This window comes from Callorhinus ursinus, unplaced genomic scaffold (genome assembly GCF_003265705.2).
Source record: "Callorhinus ursinus isolate GAN/ISIS: 27379988/994484 unplaced genomic scaffold, GSC_fseal_2.0 scaffold55, whole genome shotgun sequence".
Classification (NCBI taxonomy): domain Eukaryota; kingdom Metazoa; phylum Chordata; class Mammalia; order Carnivora; family Otariidae; genus Callorhinus; species Callorhinus ursinus.
The window spans coordinates 3,406,592-3,427,086 of NW_027397117.1; the positions used below are offsets into that span (position 1 = coordinate 3,406,592).

At 51.6% G+C, this 20,495-nt stretch overlaps 1 protein-coding gene across 1 annotated transcript; it reads right to left on the reverse strand.

Annotated features, from left to right (window-relative positions):
- Window positions 1-853: 853 nt before the first annotated feature.
- Window positions 854-20,400, reverse strand: RFC2 (replication factor C subunit 2). Its single transcript, XM_025864574.2, has 11 exons — window positions 20,244-20,400; window positions 17,474-17,543; window positions 15,132-15,173; window positions 14,707-14,813; window positions 11,236-11,337; window positions 10,325-10,425; window positions 7,195-7,352; window positions 6,825-6,890; window positions 5,195-5,275; window positions 3,283-3,396; window positions 854-1,287 (listed from the first exon to the last, which is right to left on the reverse strand). The coding sequence occupies exons 1-11, from the start codon at window positions 20,396-20,398 to the stop codon at window positions 1,177-1,179; spliced, it is 1,107 nt and encodes a 368-aa protein (XP_025720359.2). The 5' UTR covers window positions 20,399-20,400; the 3' UTR covers window positions 854-1,176.
- Window positions 20,401-20,495: the final 95 nt, after the last annotated feature.

Below are 20,495 nucleotides of genomic sequence, written 5' to 3' on the forward strand. Positions count from 1 at the left end.
ACTTGTTCCTTCACACCCGGGAGTCCCGATCTCAGGCTCAGAGACGGAGCGGGGTGCAGTGAGGCTGTGGTGGGGGCTCCAGGTGGGAGGAGTCCTGCCAACACGGTTCTGGGGTGTGAGGCACAGACACACGCCCCTGGGCCCTGGGCCTCCCCTGCAAACCTCACAGCGATCATGAGGCTCCAGATGACGAATAAGATTGAGGAAATATGTTAAAATGTCTTTTAAAACTTCACATTGCCGTTTTTGAGGACCTTAATTCTCCCCCCACCCCTTTTTGAAGAGATTTCATTTGAGAGAGTGGGAGAGAGCGAGTGAGCATGAGCAGGGGGAGGGGCAGAGGGAGAAGCAGGCTCCCCACTGAGCGTGGAGCCTGATGCGGGGCTCGATCCCCAGGACCCTGGGATCATGACCTGAGCCGAAACCAAGAGTCGGAGGCTCACCTGACTGAGCCACCCACGTGCGCCCTATTCTTTCTTTTATGTACACTGATTTTTTTTTTTTTATAATTTAAGAAAATGGGGAAAAAATAGTACCTTGTGGGGGAGGAACGATCGTACAAAGTAACGGAAAATTCACTGGCGAATTCTAAAGCAACAAGCATACGCGGTTGTACAGAAAGGGCGAGTCAGTGGGCAGGCGTCACACCACTGTCCCCGGCAGGTGACTCCTGCCGGTCCTCTCTGACGTCCTTACTGTCCCAGGCTGTCCTGAGACGTCTATCTCCGTCCCTTACCCCACGGAACTGTCCTCCAGGCTTCTAGAAGCACTGAGATCAGCCTCATCAGTCTACTATCCCCATCACCTGTGCTACTTGTCGGACGCTGGGGACACTCAGAGACGGGACGCTGGCTTTCCTTGCTGCCTGGCGACGCCACCTTAGCGCCGACAAAACCGTACAGCGTTTTTATTAACTAAGATGCCACACGTGCCCAGGTCGGGTGCCAAGCCCTGAGGTTCTCTGGGGCCCTGTCACCCTGTCACCATGTCCATGAGGCTGAGGCTGACTGCAGACACGTGTGAGAGCGGTGTGGAGACCATGGTTGTGTCAGGGGCAGGCGCATCCCCGTGCCGGTCGAGGGCGGCCTTTTTTCCAAATCAGAAGGCGCTGACTCCTGTCTCTCCTGGACGAGGACTCTCAGGACCCCTGTCACCCCGAGCAACGAGTTCTCCCCCCTAACTGGCCACCGGGGCCATTGTCTTCTGACACAGCCTGGCCAGGAGCCCTGCCATCTGCAGGAGGGAGTTCACACCTTCTGCTATCTTCATATGCGTGTATCCGATTTCCTGAAAAGCAAAGCACATGTCAATCTGGTTAATAAATGAGGGAGGGGGGCGCCGGGGTGGCTCAGTCGGTTAAGTGTCTGCCTTCGGCTCAGGTCATGGTCCCAGGGTCCTGGAATCGAGCCCCGCATCGGGCTCCCTGCTCGGTGGGAAGCCTGCTTCTCCCTCTGCCACTCCCCCTGCTTGTGTTCCCTCTCTCGCTGTGTGTCTCTCTCTGTCAAATAAATGAATAAAATCTTTTAAAAAAGAATAAGTGAGGGAGGACTTTATGTTTTTTTTTTTTAAAGATTTTATGTATTTATTTGAGAGAGAGAGAGAATGAGAGATAGAGAGCACGAGAGGGAAGAGGGTCAGAGGGAGACGCAGACTCCCTGCCGAGCAGGGAGCCCGATGCGGGACTCGATCCCGGGACTCCAGGATCATGACCTGAGCCGAAGGCAGTCGCTTAACCAACTGAGCCACCCAGGCGCCCTTTTTTTTTTTTTTTTTTTAACTTAAAATGGACGCAATGAACTCAAACTTCAGCTGGAAAAGGAACTCTTAAGTTGTCATGAGTTGTGTTTAGAGTTCAGTTTATTTGGCTATTGCCCTGTAAGGTACTGTTAAGAAAATAACAACAACAACAACAAAAAAACCCCAAAAAACAAAACAAATAAAAGCCAGGCTTGGAGAAAATATTAAAATACTTATAAAACACATGTCTGATAAAGGGACTTGAAGCCAGGGTATATGAGTAAGTCTCAAAACTCAGTAAGAAGAAAATGACTCAATTAAGAAATCGGTAGGTTTGAACAGATGCTTCATTAAAGATAACGGATGGCAAATCGGCACATGCGAAAGTGCTCGACGCCGTTAGCTGTTGGGAAATGCACGTTAAAGCCGGGGTAAGATGCTATGGGACACCTATCAGAATGGCTTTAACAGCATCAACCGAGGGGCGCCTGGAGTGGCCCTGGGCGTTGAGCGTCGAACTCTTGGTTTCCACTCAGGTCGTGTTCCCAGGGTTGTGAGATCGAGCCCCGCATCAGACTCTGCACCGGGCATGGAGCCTGCTGGAGATTCCCTCTCCCTCTGCCCTGCCCCGCCCCCCGACTCTCTCTCTAATAAAATCTTAAAAAGGAAAAAAAGAATCAACCCAACACTGCAAGTGCTGGCTAGGCTGGCGGGGGGGGCATCTGGAACGCTCACACACTGCTGGGAGAAATGCACAATCTACAGCCGCTTCAGAAATCGGTTTGGCAGTTTCTTATCAAGTTAAACATACCTTGACCATTAGAACAAGCAATCCTACCTCCTGGGAAGTTGCCCGAGAAAAATAAAAACTTACGCTCACATTCACACCGATTCGCATGCGCAAATGTTTATAGTGACCTTACTGATGGTCCCCAAAACCCAGACCCCCCGGCGTCCTTCAAGTGGTGAACACACAAACCGTGGTTCGCTGCTCGGCAAGGAAAAGGAACGACCCACCAACAGATTCAACAGCATGAACAAACCCGAAGTGCATTAAGCTAGGCGGACTACTTGATTCCGTTGTCATCTCCACAGGACAACCTTCTGGAAAATTCTGTCCCCCCAAAGAGAAAACAAAGCGGTGGTTTCTGGCTGCTGGGGGAGAAGCTGACTACCAAGGGGCACGTGTATTTAGGGGGCGGGGGATTTATAGAGCTGTTCCGACCTTGATTGTGGCCTTTACAAGACTGAACACTAGTCAACAGAAGGCACCTGAGAGGCTGCATTTTACTCTATGTAGATTATACCTCAATTAACCTGACCGTAAGGGTAAACAAATAAACAAATCTTGAGTGAAGAGAGCCACCCTAAGGAACTCTAGGTCGCTGACTGGCAGAACAGGCTGAAACCAACTCCCAGCCCCAGGACGATCTGGCGTTGGGACACTCACTGAGCGTCTTCCAGGGGCCAGGCCTGGGAGCCGAACGAAGAGACCGCAGCGTGGCCCACGCTCCCCAGGAGAGCCACTGCTGTACTCTCACTGACCTTGATAAACTCCAGTTTCAAGTACTCCGCCATTTGGAAGGTTTTGCACACTCGAAAAATGTTGCCAATGATGTCTTCCGGCGAATAGCCAAGATGCCACAGGTGAGCGAGAATCTAGACAGAGGAAGATACACTGGGTGACAAGGGTACTGGGGGGGCGGGGAGAGGGGACGAGGCCCACCAGTCTAGGGCCTGTCCCCCAGCAGGGAGCAGACAGATCATCCTTGGCCACCCAGCCATCCAGCCTGCCCTGGGGGGGGGGCGGGTCACTGGAGTTTCCCAACAGGGAGAAATTACATAACAAATGTTTGTTTGTTTATTTATTATTTATGTATTTATTTATTTGTTAGTTAACTCCAGCTGGCTCCATGCCCAATGTGGTGCTTGAACTCAGGATCCTGAGATTAAGAGTCACATGCGCTACCGGCTGAGCCAGTCAACTGCCCCAATATCTCAAATGTTTTAAAATGTACTGCATGGTGGGCGCCTGGGTGGCTCAGTTGGTTAAGCGACTGCCTTCGGCTCAGGTCATGATCCTGGAGTCCCGGGATCGAGTCCCGCATCGGGCTCCCTGCTCGGCGGGGAGTCTGCTTCTCCCTCTGACCCACTTCCCTCTCGTGTTCTCTATCTCTCATCCTCTCTCTCTCAAATAAATAAATAAAATCTTAAAAAAAAAATAAAATAAAATAAATAAAAAATAAAATGTACTGCATGGTAAGGGCACCTGGGGGGGCTCAGTCGGTTAAGCGCCAGACTCTGGGTTTCGGCTCAGATCATGATCTCAGGATTCTGAGATCAAGCCCCGTGTCCGGCTCGGAGCTCAGTGCGGAGTCTGCTTGTCCCTCTTCCTCTGCTCTTCCCCCTGCCCGCTCGCGCCCTCTTTCTCTCTCTCGCTCTCATACATAAAAACAAAATCTTTTAAAAAATGTTTTGCATGGTCTCCTACGACACCCATGTAGTGTCTTTATCCAAGGCTCCTAAAAAACTGTATTAATCATCCCAGTGAGCACCCAAGGGGAAGAGGCCCCCCCTGCAGGCCTAGCCTCCACCAGCTCTCCACCGAGCAGAGTCCTCCCAGCCTTCTGCCCGGTCTCAACCACAGGCCCCAGTTCCAATCCCACCCAGCCCACTCAGATGGTGGGGCCTGGGGTCAGTTGTTTTGCCTCTGCTACAGCATCTCAAGGCAGATGCAGGGGGCACGGAAGCTCTGTGTCCCTAAATCTGAAGGCTACCTTTGGGCCCTGTGTCTGGGTCTCTGGCTTGGTCTCGAGTTGGTTTCGAGTTACATCTGGCCCTGCCCTCAACCCAGTCCACTTCTGGCCTAGTTTGGTGAGAGCAGGGGGAGGGAAATTGGCTGGGACCAGGCCAGTGGCCTTAAATCATACCACTGCCACCCTTGTGGACCTGAGGGTCACCTGAACTGTGATGATGCCCCCTGGAACGTGCCCATGGGACCAGGCTCCATAACGAGGCTGGAAGCCCTGGGTCCTGCTTCTCCCAGATGACCAGGAACCACTGGGTCCCTGAACGCCATTCCCATGTTCCTCAGGGGGACGGGAGGCGAAGTCTCCCTTGGCAGACACAGATGGCATCATGGAAACGTAAGGAGATGGGCTGGTCTTTCCTCAGGTCTTGGGTGGACAAAGTCCCCTTGTGGAGGATATAATTATAGGACAAAGACATGACTCTGAATTGCAGGTTGAGTGCTTGTCAGCAGTGTGATTTAGACCAAGGAATCCAGCGTCCTGGAATCCGTTTCTTCCTCTGGTGTGTACCCAACTCCTGGCCTCATTCTAAGAATCGAGGGGAGCAATGCATGTGAGCAAAGTCCCCAGCACACAGAGAGGCCCCCTCTGCACTGCCGAAGAAGCAAAGTCTCCCCCCCGAGTCAGGGAGGAGGAGGGACGCAAACCTTGTATGCCTCATCGATGTTGGCGTTCACGCAGTGCTGGATCATCTCCTTCACCAGCAAGGGGTGGGGCTCGTCGCAGACCTGAGCAAACCGGGAAAAAAGGCCTGTCAGCGGCTGAGGGGGCCCACCTGAGGAGGAGCCCCGACACACCAGCATAACCAACCACTCAGCGGGCTTTTCTCATCAAATTCCCTGGCAAACAGAACCAGGTTTGGGAACACCGCTCTCACTACCAAACGAGTGACCAGAGTGTGGCGTCAACCTTCCTCACTGGGGAGGAAGTTCGAACACCGTGGTTACAGATTGCCCAACCATAAGCGGAGTGAACAAGGGCTGACAGGAATCTCTTGTCTTCTGAAAAGCTGTTAGCCACACACCTTAGGTCACTCGGAGGACTGCTTGCCCAGAACCACTCACAATCCACTTACGAACTGGACCAGCCTCCCACCTGGAAGAGAAACTGGCTTTCCAGCGACAGACTCCCCCCGACCCCAGCATGTCAGCGTGAAGAGGAACAGGTGTCCCCGAGCCTGGGGCTGCCCCCCCGGCCCCTCCCTCCACTGGCCTGGAGTCTGCGCTCCACCCTCCACCCCGGGACCCATATTTAAAACTTCGACTTCTTCTTTTTTTTAAGTAGTGTCCATGCCCGACACTGGGCTCGAACTCACAACCCTATCAAGACCTGAGATCAAGAGTCGGCACTCTACTGACGGAGCCACCCAGGTACCCCCCAACCACATTTACAACTTCTTCTTTTTTTTTTTTTTTAAGATTTTATTTATTTATTTGAGAGAGAGAATGAGAGATAGAAAGCACGAGAGGGAAGAGGGTCAGAGGGAGAAGCAGACTCCCCGCTCAGCAGGGAGCCTGATGTGGGACTCGATCCCGGGACTCCAGGATCATGACCTGAGCCGAAGGAAGTCGCTTTAACCAACTGAGCCACCCAAGCGCCCCCACATTTACAACTTCTAAAGGAGGCTTCTGCTCTCTCCCACAGCCCCAAGTGTCCTAGAACTTCTCTTCCAACCTCAGTTAACTTCCCCCAGAAATCCTGCTTTCCAGAGCCCTGGAAGGTCTGCTCCAGGGTGGCTCAGAGGCTGAACTGTCTAGAGGAGACGTTTTAAGCAAGTTCCTGGAGTGTCCCTGAAGACACAGTGACCACCAGGGGTGAAACAGGCTTTCCTTACCCACAAACTTAATAAGAAACAGCTATGGTCTGAACGCATGGACAGCCCTACCCAGTTTTTACCCCCAAATAAGGGGGAGACTAACTGTCCTCCAAAAGAGCCAAGTGTTTTAGGATGGGGCAGCCCGTTTTCAAAAGCGTTCCCAGGAGAAAAACCCTTGGCCAATGTGGGAGAGTGGGAAACTTCGTCCTTCAGCTTGGTGGGTGTGGGAGGCAGGGAGCAGGGGCTCAGCGTCCCCCCCCCTGCCTCCCAGCAGTAGGACCATCCCGGGGAGGGAGCAGCGGGGAGCCTGTATCCTCTGCCACCCGATCTGAGAGCCCTAGGTGCGGCGCGGCCTGAGGCCCTTTGGGGCCCGCGAGCACTCCCACTTCCCCACGCGCGGGGGCGCTCCCGAGACCCTCCCGATTCTGCGCGGGGCGCAGGGGCCCCAGCGGCTCCTGTACCTTGAACACGTTCTCGCTGTTAATAAAGCCGAACCCCGAGAAAGTCGACTGCACGTTGTTCAGCGCCTGTGGAGAATCAAGTGCGCGTTGGGGGCGATTTTCAGTCCTGAGCACCCCACCCCCACCCCCCGAGTCCAAGCGGAGCCCCCTTCTCCCGGGTCTGTCCTGGGCCAGTCCAAAGCCCCAGTGGGCAGGGTCCATGGTCTCTGCGCAGCTACCCCCCCCCCCCCCCCCCCGCGCACACGGCGCACGCCCCCCCCCCCCGGGGGGGGGGGCCCGGGGTCTCGGCGCCCCCCCCCCCCCCCCCCCGCCGAGAACAAGGCGCACGCAGCCCAGGAGGTGGGCGCAGAGGGGCCCCGACGGCACGCACCTGCCTCATGTCCCCCTGCGCCGTGAAGATGACAGCTTCCAGGCCGTCGTCGGTGTAGGGCACCTTCTCCTGCTCCAGCACAGTCAGCAGCCGGGCGAGGACCTGGGCGTCGCTCAGCTTCGTGTAGCGGAGGACTGCGCAGCGGGACTGAATGGGCTCTGACCGGGACAGAAGGGTGAGGCACCCCGCAGAGGCCGGCGCATCCCCAACAGCCCCTCGTGTTAGGAAGCCGCGGCGCGGGACACGCACCAGCCACGACGGCACCAACAGCTCCCTCCCCAGCCGGTGCTCTCCGCTAGCTCAAAGCATCAACCAGTAAGCCTCCCCAGCACTGCCCTGATCGCCTTAGCTAGCCTTGGCTTCCAGAAGGGGAAAAGACCCTCCAGGATCGAGACACCCACGGGCCACAGCCCGCAGGTGAGTCGGTGCTGGGCTCCTGGTCACCGTGTGTGCTGGGTGTCCCCACCCGGCCGGTCCTGGGTGAGCAGGGACATGTGCGGGGTTTCTCTGAGGTTCCACAGAAGATTCTGACCACAGCCTGGGCAGAGAGCCACTAGAGAGATGGATACAGAATTCTGGAAGCTGCCCCTGACCCTCCTTTTAGACAGTGACAACAGCTTCTCCATGATCTCCAAGCCCCCATCTGCTCCGTGTTCCATCCTCTGTGCTCACACGCACTTTCAGGGAATGCACTCCTCTAAGTTTCTGTGCTTTTAAAGAAACCTGGGAGTCCTAAGAGTTAGTCCACTTCAACTTATCTGAAATCAGGAATCTCCACCAAGACCCTAATTATGTATTTGGCTTATCAGCACAAGATAAGATAAAAGCAATTAATGTTCCAGCTACACTAGAAGTTTCCTTTAGCAGATTTTTTTCTTGTGCGGAACACCGAAAGCTGAGTTCGCAGAATTTATTATTATTATTTTTTAAAGATTTCTCTATTTGACAGAGAGCGAGTGAGAGAGGGAACACAAGCAGGGGAAGTGGGAGAGGGAGAAGCAGGCTTCCTGCGGAGCAGGGAGCCCAATGTGGGGCTCGATCCCAGGAGCCCCAGAATGAATGAATGAATGAATGAATGAATGAATTTATTTATTTAAAGTAGTCTCTACACCCAATGTGGGGTTCAAACTCACAACGCTGAGATCAAGAATCGCATGCTCTTCTGTCTGAGCCAGCCAGACGCTTCAGAGTTCACAGAATTTAAGCATATGTCAGAATAAGGTGGCATGGCCGTCCTCAGAGCGAGTGTGTCTCTCTCTACACTGGAATGAGTCCAGAACCCAAATTGAGGTTCAGTGACAAAGAGTTTAAAAATCAACTCTGTAGCAGGACACCTGGCTGGCTCGGTCAGTTGAGCCTATGACTTTTGATCTCCCAGTTGTAAGTTTGAGCCGCACTGGGTGTGGAGATTAATCAAAAATAAAATCTTTAAAAAAAAAGAAAATAAAAATCAACTATAGCAATTTGATCTTGAGCTATTTCCTCTAACACTAAGAAATACATTTTCTTCTTTTTTAAAGATTTTATTTATTTATTTGACAGAGAGAGACACAGCGAGAGAGGGAACACAAGCAGGGGGAGTGGGAGAGGGAGAAGCAGGCTTCCCGCGGAGCAGGGAGCCCGATGCGGGGCTCGATCCCAGGACCCTGGGATCGTGACCTGAGCCGAAGGCAGACGCTTAACGACTGAGCCACCCAGGCACCTCAGAAATAAATTTCTTTAGTGATTTCGTTTATATATCTGTTGTTGCTCTTTAGAAATTAAGAAAAAAAAAGTCAGGGTATTATATGGATCAGGAAAATTGACAAGGGAGGGCTGGCCCTTTCTCTGCCCACAGCTGCTGTGTCAAATCACTAAAGGAACTCGTGGATGCACAGCCCTACGCAAAATGCATCTGGGGAGGGGGTCTCTAAGTAGGATGCCACTCCTGCCCTCAAAGATGTGTTACCACACTGGTGGCATCTTGAAGGTTGAGAATGTTCTCATCCAACGCCTTATGTTCCCCACCAGCACCGTATAGAACAAGAGTAAATGTTTGCTGAGTGATAGCTGAACAGGTTAATGAAGAAATGGGCATCTGGTGCAGGTGCGAGGGCACCAAGGGTTCCTGGTGCCACGGCCAGCCCGCCGAGGCTGGGAACCAGGACCACGCGGCACAGCGTGCCTGGCCACACGCCGGTCTGCAGCTGCCACTGGGGCCTGGGTGCAGAAGGGCGAGTCCCAGGGCTGAGCGCACACAGGCTGGGGGTTAGCAGGGTGGGCGTGATGCAAGAGAGGGGTGAGAAACGGTGAGAGGGAAACAAAGCGGGAGGGCACCTGGGTGTCTGCCTTCGGCTCAGATCATGATCCCGGGGTCCCAGGATCGAGTCCCGCATCGGGCTCCCTGCTCCACGGGGAGCCTGCTTCTCCCTCTGCCTCTGCCTTTCTCTCTCTCTGCCTCTCATGAATAAAAAAAAAAAAAAAAAAAAATCTTTAAAAAGAAAAAAAAGAAATCATTCTCCAGTCTTATTAAAAAAAAAAAAAAGAAAGAAACAAAGCGGGACCGCGTCTGCCATGGGTATCGCAAAGGGAAGAAAGTGCAAACCAGCAGGAAGCTGAGACAGGAGTGGGGCAAAGGAGTGAGGAAGCAGACAGACTTCAGGGGACGGAGAGACAGGTGCCGGGTCAGAGTGGACTGATGGGTGAGCTTGCAACAGGGGAGGCAGTCCCTGGTGATGACAAAGCCCCGTGTACAGACGGAGTGTGTGCCAAATGCCCAGTGCACACAGAAAGTGCAGGAGCACGTCTGGGGCAAGGCAGTGACCATGACACTCACTGTACACAGGACATGGAAATGTCACATGTGCCCACGATGATGCAAGAATCCCAAAGAATCAGGGTTCCAGTACCAGCTCTTCCATGTGCTGTGTGACTTTGGGCAAACTACTCAGCCTCTCTGAGCTCCAGTTTTCTCCTCTCTAATGTGGAGCTAAGAATACCTTCACGTAGAATTATATAAAATTAAAAGAAAAAGTTGATTCTGTAGTGCTCAGCCCATGGTAGGCAATCAAAAAGCCCCTACTCTTCTGTGACTAAAGAGCCAATGTGAGCACCATGGGTGGACCCCAAGCCACGTAGAGCTGACTCTCACCTATGATTTTATCTGAAGCATTACAAGCAAGAGCAAAGCGAGTTGTTTTGGAGTAGATTTCCATGGTTCTCCTCAAGGCTTGCTGGGCTCCATCAGTCATGCTGAGAAAAGAAAAACACACGGGGGCAGTTTGCAACTGGAACCCAGGGCCCACTGGACACAAATCCCTCCCTAGAGAGCCTGGGCACCCTCGAGTCCAGGTCATGGTCCTGGGGCCCTGGGACCGAGCCCTGCATCTGTGGGGTTCTCTGCTCAGCGGGGAGTCTGCTTCTCCCTCGCCCTCTGCCCCTCCCTCCAAGTGCTCCTTCCTTCCTTCCCTCCCTCCCTAATAAATAAAATCTTTTTTTAAAGAAATGGTTAAAATGGTAAATTTTATGTCGTGTGTATTTCACAATAAAAAGAGATATCACTGGGGCGCCTGGGTGGCTCAGTCGGTTAAGCGTCTGCCTTCGGCTCAGGTCATGATCCCGGGGTCCTGGGATCGAGCCCCACATCGGGCTCCCTGCTCAGCCTGGAGCCTGCTTCTCCCTCTCCCACTCCCCCTGCTTGTGTTCCTGCTGTCGCGCACTCTCTCTCTCTCTCTCTCTCTCTGTCAAATAAATAAAATCTTAAAGAAAACCATCTTCCCCTATCACTCATTCCCAAAAAAAAAAAAAAAAAAGAGAGAGATATCATTTAAGTCATCCACGGGAAGCTGGAATGAACCCATTAACCGACATTGTCTTCTACAAATGTTTGTAAGTTACTAATAAAGATAAGGTGTAAGACTCAGGTGCCTGTTAAATTGCTTTTGGAAGGTGTGATAAGCTGGTCTGCCACAAAAGTGCAGAGGGGAGAGAGCTTCTGCTTTAATAAAGCCTGACAAGAGACTGAGAAATCGAGGTCACTGTGTACTTGGCAAAGGGCTCTACCTGTCTGCTTCATCCAGGATGATGATCTTGTGCCGCCCTTTGGGAAGGGTGACCTTCTGCTGGGCAAACATTTTGATTTTGTTCCTCACCACATCGATGCCCCTGAAACGACAAGGTGTCACTGTGCTGTCGCCTTCCCAGACACATCCATGTACCTTCAGGGGGCTTCTAACCCCCGTAACACCACCACACACACAATTTTAGTTTTTAGGTTTTCGGGGCAATTCTAACTATGTATTAGGATTAACGTTGCATTACTTTTATTCCTTCGTGGAGGTCCTCCAAAAAAACAAAGATAAAATGTACTTATTCCTTCTGACAGCATGAGAGTCATTTTATCTTGCAATTACCCTGCGAGTTCACTGGACCCCTGGATAATCTGAAATACGTCATGAGGTCTCAGTGACCTTATTCTTCCTGTGTCTTGAAATGAAATGGCAATGTCATAATCCTAGTGACTATTTCCCTGTTCCTTATCAATTATTCCCAACTATGCTAAAAAAAAAACACACAAAACGTTAAAGCCTTAAGAAAATGCAAGACTTGTCGCACTTGCCTCTGATGGTGTGATAGGAGGGAAAACTGTCCCTACTGCCCCATCCTACAATGTTTTGTGTCGCTAGGGGCACTGCATTCTCTTTCTAGAAGATATAAGTTCAGATACACCACCTTTGTTGTTTTGTAAAGCATTCATCGATCACAGCTGAAAATTCAAAACTTCTTCATTTTCCACTAACAAAAGATGAAACAAATGACAGAGACCATTCCATACTATTAGACAAATCAGAAAATGACCAGAGAGAGAAAAGAGCAGCACTCTGGACGCTAATGAGGACAGTGAAACCGACCACGGTCAGACTGTCTCAGACTATGGGGTCCTCCAATGCCAAAATCGTGGGTGCATCTTCTCAAACTTTAGTATCAAGGAGTGAACGATATATATCTAAGGACAAAAAATAAATACATATCCATCCGGTGGGTCACTCAACAGGAAGGACTTCATTCCCCAATACCTTCTGACCAGAACGTGACCCATCCCGTTTTGCTAAAAGGTCATGTGACAGTATTCTCTCATCTGTTAAGATGCTTGCTTGCCCATCAACATTTACAGGGTAGGGGCGCCTGGGTGGCTCAGTTGGTTAAGCGACTGCCTTTGGCTCAGGTCATGATCCTGGAGTCCCGGGATCGAGTCCCGCATCGGGCTCCCTGCTCAGCGGGGAGTCTGCTTCTCCCTCTGGCCCTCTTCCCTCTCGTGCTATCTCTCATTCTCTCTCTCTCAAATAAATAAATAAAATCTTTAAAAAAAAATTAAAAAAAATAAACATTTACAGGGTAGTTGGCAGTGATCAAAAGCTGAGGGCAGGGGCGCCTGGGTGGCTGTCATTAAGTGTCTGCCTTCGGCTCAGGTCATGATCCCAGGGTCATGGGATCAAGCCCCGCATCGGGCTCCCTGCTCGATGGGAACCCTGCTTCTCCCTCTCCCACTCCCCCTGCTGTGTTCCCTGTCTCGCTGTGTCTCTGTCAAATAAATAAATAAAATCTTAAAAAAAAAAAAAGTAGTGAATTTGGAGGCGCCTGGGTGGCTCAGTCAGTTAAGACTCTGACTCTTGATTTTGGCTCAGGTCATGATCTCAGGGTAGTGAGATCGAGCCCCGCGTCAGGCTCCACACTGGGCATGGAGCCTGCTTAAGATTCTCTCCCTCCCTCTGCCCCTCCTCTTGCCTCGAGCGGGTTCTCTCTCCCTCTTAAAAAAAAAAAAAAAAAGCACCTGGGTGCTTTGGGGGCCCCTGGGTGGCTCAGCTGGTTGAGCATCTGACTCATGATCTTGGGGTCATGAGATCGGGCCACTCAGCGGGCTCCATGCTCAGTGTGGAGTTGGTTTATCCCTCTCCCTCTGCTGCCCCCCACCCGCCATCCCGTGTGTATGCTCACGTGCACTCTCTCTCTATCTCAAATAAATAGTGAGTTTGATGAGTCAAGGGTGAGGATAACAAGAAGTGACAATAAGCTAGAACCTATTTGTATTTGACGTCTGGAATCAGCATTTACAAAATGGGTCGCTCCCAGGCTCGTTCATGACAGCGGATGGGCAGGTAGTTGCCTACAAAGGGTGTTGTCTGTTTCCCGTCTGTGTGGCTCTTTCAAACCAGGAAAACAGTAAGGCGCTGAGACCCACATCCTCAAGGAATCACCGAAGGCAGACTCTGCAGACATTTTATTCAACGGTTCCTCATTTCCTAGTCCTCTACTGGTTCTATCTGAAGAGGGAACAGTACCTCCCACCCATCAGGATGCCCACCACTGCCAGCAAACACAGAAAACGAGTGCTGGTGAGGATGTGGGGAAATCGCGCACTGTTGGTGAGCCCATCAGGTGGCACGGCTGCCATGGAAGGCAGTGGGGCGCTTCCTCAGAAAATCAAACAGAATTACCAAAAATAATCCAGCCATCCTATTCCTGAGTGTGTGTCCGAGATACGTGAAGCAGGGTCTCAAAGAGCTATCTGTACAGCCCTGTTCATATGAGCATGATTCCTAGTTCACAGGAGCCAAAAGATGAAGGCAATGCAAGGGTCCAAAACAGATGAACAGATAAGCAAACTGTGGTGGTCTCTCCACACAGTGGGACACGACTCAGCCTTAGAAAAGGAAGGGCATTCTGACACCTGCCCCAACACGAGGAACTTTGACGGCATTATGCTGCGTGAAGTAGGCCAGTTACAAGAAGACAAATACTGGACGATTCCACTTAGGTGAGGTCCCTAGAGGAGTCCAATTTATAGAAACAGAAAGTAGGATGGTGGTTGCCGGGGCTGGGTAGAGGGGGAAACAGAAAGTTGTTATTTCATGGATATGCAGTTTCAGTTCCGCAAATGAAGTGGAAATGTATGTAACACCACTGAATGGTGCGCTTAAAAATGCTGAAGATGGTACATCTTATGGTTTGTGTATTTTACCACAATTAAAAATAATTTTTAAAATTTTCATTAAAGGGGTGCCTGGGTGCTGTGGGTTGTGGAGGAGGTTCGAAGGGGAGGTGAGCGTCGGTTGAGCGTCCTGACTCTTGGTTTCGGCTTAGGTTGTGGTCTCAGGGTGGTGGGATCGAGCCCCGCATCAGGCTCCATGCTCGGCGGGGAGTCTGCTTAAGATTCTCTCTCCCTCTGCCCCTCTCCTGCACACCCATGTGCATATGCACTCTATCTCTCTCTTTAAAATAAATAAATCTTTAAAAAAACAAAAAACACCTTCATTAAAAAAAAAAAAAAAAAGAAACCAGCTAGTCAGTGCTTACGATGCCACTCGGACAGGCAAGTGACGCCCATTCTCATTCACGGGGAAGGATCAAAGGAAAACACAAAGCTGGGGAGACAAACCCCAAGTACAACACAGAATTTGCAAAAAGGCGGCTTCTGTGACAACTCAAACTTCAAACACTCGCCACCCTTCACGCAGTCCAAACTCCCAGGTGTACCTGTCATTGGAGGCATTGAGCTCCAAAACAGCATCCTTGAATGCTGGGCCCAGCAGGGTGCGTGCCAAACACAGGATGCTTGTAGTCTTGCCGGTTCCGGGGGGGCCCTAGGGAGGAGATGGCAAGGGCTTGAGGCCGACAGAATGAGCTTGCCTTTAGCTCCTGAGCTCCTGCTCCCCACTGTTTGCGCTCATCTCCCCTTCGAACCTCCTCCGCAACCCACAGCACACATCGAATCAACACAGCCACCCACCCAGAGGCCTCCCGACCAACTGGGGCAGAATGCTTCCCTCTGCCAAGGGGAGTGTCAAGGGCTCTGGTGACCATGGGCCTCTCTGACGAGGAAGCTCTGTGCACTTAAGCTCTTGGGAGGCAGGGAAAGTCAGACTCCAAGACCTCCAACAGGGCCAGGACCAGGGACTTACAGCAATGATAATATTGGGCACGTTCCCTTCTCTTGCAAAGACCTGGAGGAAGAAAGGGGCATCAGAACTGGTTAATCTGCAGACCCGAGGCGCCAAGCCTCCTCCCCAGCCACACAGGCCCATGTGGTGACGTGGCCACAGATTTCTCCATGTGGATGTCCCACGGAACTCTCCCCTTCGCATATTCCGAACCGAATTCCTCATTCCCCCTCATACCCACCGAAGGGTCCACCCATGCTTCCCCTCACTTGGGCCCTCGATGCCATCAACCGTACCATGGCCATTGACTGGTCTCCTGGCCTCTAATCCTGCCCCACACCCATGTATTTTCCCTACTGTAACCACAACCAATTTTCTAGAATGCCCCAGCTATTAAAACATTTGCACCGGGGCGCCTGGGTGGCTCAGTCAGTTAAGCGACTGCCTTCAGCTCAGGTCATGATCCTGGAGTCCCGGGATCGAGTCCCGTATCGGGCTCCCTGCTCAGCGAAGAGCCTGCTTCTCCCTCTAACCCTTCCCCCTCTCATGTACTCTCTCTCTCTCTCTCTCATTCTCACTCTCTCAAAATAAATAAATAAATCTTTAAAAAAAAAAACACACACATTTGCACCGGATGAAGCCCTTGGATGACTCCTTCCTGCCCTGTGAGCCCCAACTCAAACAGGGCTCAGGAGGCCCTGCCCACCTCACCAGCTCATTTCTCACAACCCAATACACACTCTACAGCCTTTTTACTCTGTGGGCTCCATGGACCCGCAGCATCGGCATCCCCCAGGAGCGAGGCAGAAATGCAGACTCTCTGGCCCCACTCCCTGGATCAGGATCTGCATTTTTAACAAGATCCCCAGGCAATTCATACACATATTAATGTCTGGAAAGCCCTACTCTGTATTCCAATCAGATGGCATAACCCTCGTCCCCCCCCCCCACCGCCAACGAGCTAAGCCCTCTCACCTCTGGGCCTTTGCACATGCTATTCCTGCTGCCTTCCCTCCCTCCGCTCCTGGCCCCCCAAGTCTGGCTAACTCCCACTTACTTAGCTTTGCTGTCCCTTCTTCCATCTGAGAACTAAGATACTGTGAGCAGGTTAACACCCCCCGCCCATGTGCTTCCACAGCACCCCATTCTGCCTCTGTCAGAGTGCTCATCACACGACCTATTGACTTTGACCCCAATGAGACTAAAGCCCACACAGGCAGGGGTCATGTCTATTTTGTTCACTGTTATATCAACAGCTCCTAACACCGCACCATATCTGGCCCACAGATATTTGTAAAATGAACTCATTTGTAAAACAAACAAGTATCTTGGTAGCTGTTAAGAGTCTAAGTCCCCATTACTGCAGAGACTGCCTCCGTCATGTCTCAAACAGCTGGGCTTCTAGATTCCACCTATAGACCTCTAGGGTTAGGATTCCAAACCTTGCCATATGGGGCACACTTCTGCTCACTCCTGGTCCTGTCGTCCTGAAGACGGCTGTGCCCTGTCACTCAGTCCCCCTAGGCGGGGTTGGCAAACCATGGTGGAGGGGTGATGGCAGGAAGGGGGGGGGTAATCCAGCCTGAGGCCTGTTTTTTTTTTTTTTTTTTAAGATTTATTTATTTGAGAGAGAGAGAGAGAACACAAGCGGGAGGGGCTGAGGGAGAGGGAGAAAATCCCAAGCAGACTTCCCATGACCCTAAGATCATGATCTGAGCCAAAACCGAGAGTCAGATGTTCAACGGACTGTGCCACCCAGGCGCCTTGGGGCCTGTTTTTATAAGCCCCCTAGCTAAGAATGATTTTTATGATTCTAAAGGATTGTTTAAAAAATTAAGAATATTGGACAAAGACATTATACAGTTTGTAAAGCCTAAGGTATCTACTAGTTGGCCTTTACAGAAAAGGTTTGCCATGCCAGCTTTAGAATCATAGGTCAGAGAACCCCTCTCCAATAAGCCAGCGCCTCAAACATGCAAAGTTAGCCACTACGGTTTCTAGTCTTCTCTAAACTGATTGGCTCTCAATCCCTCAATTCTTCTGAATTCATGGCTCACTCCACCCCTCACTATCTTAGCCATCTTCCTCCAAATGCCTCCCTTGAGCTTGTCAAAACCACATAATGTGACATAGGATAATCTCTTAAAAAAAAAAAATCAGGGGCGCCTGGGTGGCTCAGTCGGTAAAGCATCTGCCTTCAGCTCAGGCCATGATTCCAGGATCCTGGGATCGAGCCCCGCATTGGGCTCCCTGCTCAGCAGGGAGCCTGCTTCTCCCCCTCCCTCGGCCTGCTACTCCCCCTGCTTGTACTCTCTCTCTGTCAAATAAATAAATAAAACATTAAAAAAAAAAAAATCACTCACCTCTAGCCTGCTCACCGTGTCTTCATTCCCGACAATTTCATTCAACTTTACTGGCCTATATTTTTCAACCCTGTTTTTAAGAAAACGCATAAAGACGGTGACGTAACTATTTTCACGCTCCCAAGAACAAGTGCTAAAGGGCAATCCCGAGAGCTCTGTCAGAAAATTATACACAGGCAATTTAAAATATAGTAAATGTTGCAGGTTTTAAATTCGAAGAGGTAACCCAAGTGCCATTTGAAAAGTTAAGTGCCTAAGAACTGTACACGGAAGGCTTTAAACCTGCCACAGCCGAGATGCACCCGTTGTTGCTGGAGAGGGGCCAGAGCGGGCCATCTGGAGCGCTGTGACGCTGGGCGGCCGCATGGTCTGCCCGTCACAACAGAAGCTCAGCACGAGGCACTGACATCATCTGATCTGACAGACACGGGTGCAGCCGAGCCCCCTTCTTATCCCTTACCTGCCAGTTTTTGTGACTGGTGCCAGGTGCACTGCAGGGCTGGCTAGACAGAAACCACAGGCCTGCCCTGTGATCCTATGAGGCTATGGGAAGTGTGGACAGGCTAGAGGCTTACTCAGATGAATACTCTCTCTCAGAGGGAGAGAGCCTTCAAGCAGACTCCCCGCTGAGCTCGCAGCCCAACTCGGGGCCCGATGCCATGACCCCGAGATCACGACCTGAGCCAAAAACATGAGTCGGATGCTCAATCGACTGGGCCACCCAGGTGCCCCAATACTTCTCTCTTTTTAAATGAATAAAAGCAAGCCATGCTGTGAGCAAATGACTTTCTCTAGCTGAAAACAGAAGTGGCAGTAGATTTGCAATCAGCACTTCCTCTGCCCTTTATTATACTCTGATTTACCCTCAGCCTGCACTCCCTACAGGGCCTGGTTCTGCTCCAGAAGCAGCTACGTGCAAAGAAGCTTGTTGGCCACATACTACAGTAAATAAAGAGTTCTCCTCCAAGACCAGCAGATGGAGCATGCTTGTTGCTACTCATTTCTTGTTCATACTCAGTCCTTTCCAGGTGCGAGCACTGTATAAGGAGTTTGGAGATCTTAGGGGGAGGAAAGTGGAAGGTACAGAAAGGAGCAATACACGGTTCTTGCTCTAAAGGCTTTCCCTATCAGCAAGCACAGAGAGCTTAGCAAATCCTCCTACAGTGCTAAACTGCTTGTATAAACCAAGGGCTGTGGAATCAGCACCTAGGAATATCAGGTGCTGAAATTTGAGCTAGACTTTGAACATGGCAAACATTCTCCTCCTCGGGGCCTCCATAGGGGCTCCCCCTGCCTGAAAGCTTTCTCCACATTGCCAATTGGCTCACTCCCCGAGTTGCCGTCTTTGTTGAAATATCATCTCATCAAAGGCCTTCCCTGACCACCAGTCATTTACCCGATGCCACCAGTCATCATCAAATATACTACTTATCTCCTGGTTTGTTCTTTATTCTTTCCCTATCAAATGGAAGCTCATGACACCAGAGTGTGTCTTGTATAATGAAATATCCTAAGCATTTAAAGTAGTGTCATACATAAAAAATGTAACTCAAGCCACATATGTAATTTTACACTTGCTGGTGGCCACATTAAAATGTAAAAAGAGGGGGGGCGCCTGGGTGGCTCAGTTGGTTAAGCGACTGCCTTCAGCTCAGGTCATGATCTCAAGGTCCTGGGATCGAGCCCCGCATTGGGCTCCCTGCTCAGTGGGAAGCCTGCCTCTCCCTCTGACCCTCCCCCTGCTTGTGTTCCCTCTCTCGCTGTCTGTCAATTAAATAAATAAAATCTTTAAAAAAAAAAATGTAAAAAGAGGGGCACCTGGGTGGGTCAGTCCGTTAGGCGTCTGCCTTTGGCTCAGGTCATAATTTCAGGATCCTGGGATTGAGCACCACCCACCCTGTTCGTGCACACATGCTTTCTCTCTCTCAAGTAAATGAGTAAAAATGTTTTTAAAAAAAGTGAAAAGAAAATAGGTGAAAGTTAATTTTCCTAAGAATTTATTGAACCTAGTATTATCATTTTCAACACGTAATCAATATAACAATTACGAATGAGATTTTTTTCTTTTATACTAAGTCCTGGAAATCCGGTGTATTTTGTAAACTTACAGCCCTACTCAATTGGAACCAGCCTCATTTCCAGGGCTGTCAATGGACTCAAGGGGCTAGTGGCTGGGGGACTGAACAATGCTGCTGTGGATGTTCCAGTAAGCCGTACTGCGCTCCATTTAGGTATCAGCTCAGGAGAGGGGTGGGCTGGAGGGATGGGCATGCACGGAGGACCGAGAATAAACCATAACCGCGCGCAGAGGGAGTGGGACCAGAGCGGATCGCCCACACCACACCTGTGCCCGCGGCAGGTGACTTTCCATGTCACCAGCTCCTCTCAGATACCCAGGATGCGCCTTCTGCACACAACCCCGAGTTCCGAACCTGCATCCGACGCTTCCCGCCATCAGAGTAGCCTCAGGCACAGCGCCAGGCGCCGAGTGGGTGGTCACAGGGGGCAGCTATGATCAGAATTAGCACTGTTCTGACCATGATCCCGCTTCCAGAGTTCAGACCCGCCACTCTTGAGCCCGGGGGGGTGTCAACGACGCGCGTCCCTCGCCCTCTCCAAATACTAATCTACTCGATGCCACCCCGAGGCTTCCTGCTCCGCTAAGGACTCCCTAGAACGAGCTCCCGCCCCTAGGGTCCCCGGGACACGGCCCGCCAACTCGCCCACCCACACGTCCAGAGCACCCATCATTCATGGCCTGGGCCCTCACCACGGCAGCTCGTAGTGGCCGGCGCTGCCCGAGACCTTGCTGGAGGCGGGGGCAGGGTCCTGGGCCCCGCGCTCGCCCGCGCCACCACCGCTCTCCCGCACCTCCATTCTCCCGCCGCCTCTTCCCGCGCGGGAGGCCCCGGCTCGTGACGCCATCACGCAGAGCCCGCCCCTAGCACCCGGGGGACGCCGGGCGGAAGCGGAAGCGGTGGGCCAGCTCCCTTTCGCGCCTGCGCAGAAGGCACCGACCTGG

What these genes read in the sequence shown, in the direction of transcription:
- RFC2 (XM_025864574.2), bottom strand. Translation starts at nt 20,398, where the DNA reads ATGGCGTCACGAGCCGGGGCCTCCCGCGCGGGAAGAGGCGGCGGGAGA. An exon ending in CTCAATGCCTCCAATGACAG is followed by an intron (nt 11,338 to 14,706) that starts GTACACCTGGGA and finishes TTGTCGTTTCAG; the next exon opens with GGGCATCGATGTGGTGAGGA. An exon ending in ATCCTGGATGAAGCAGACAG is followed by an intron (nt 10,426 to 11,235) that starts GTAGAGCCCTTT and finishes TTCTTTTCTCAG; the next exon opens with CATGACTGATGGAGCCCAGC.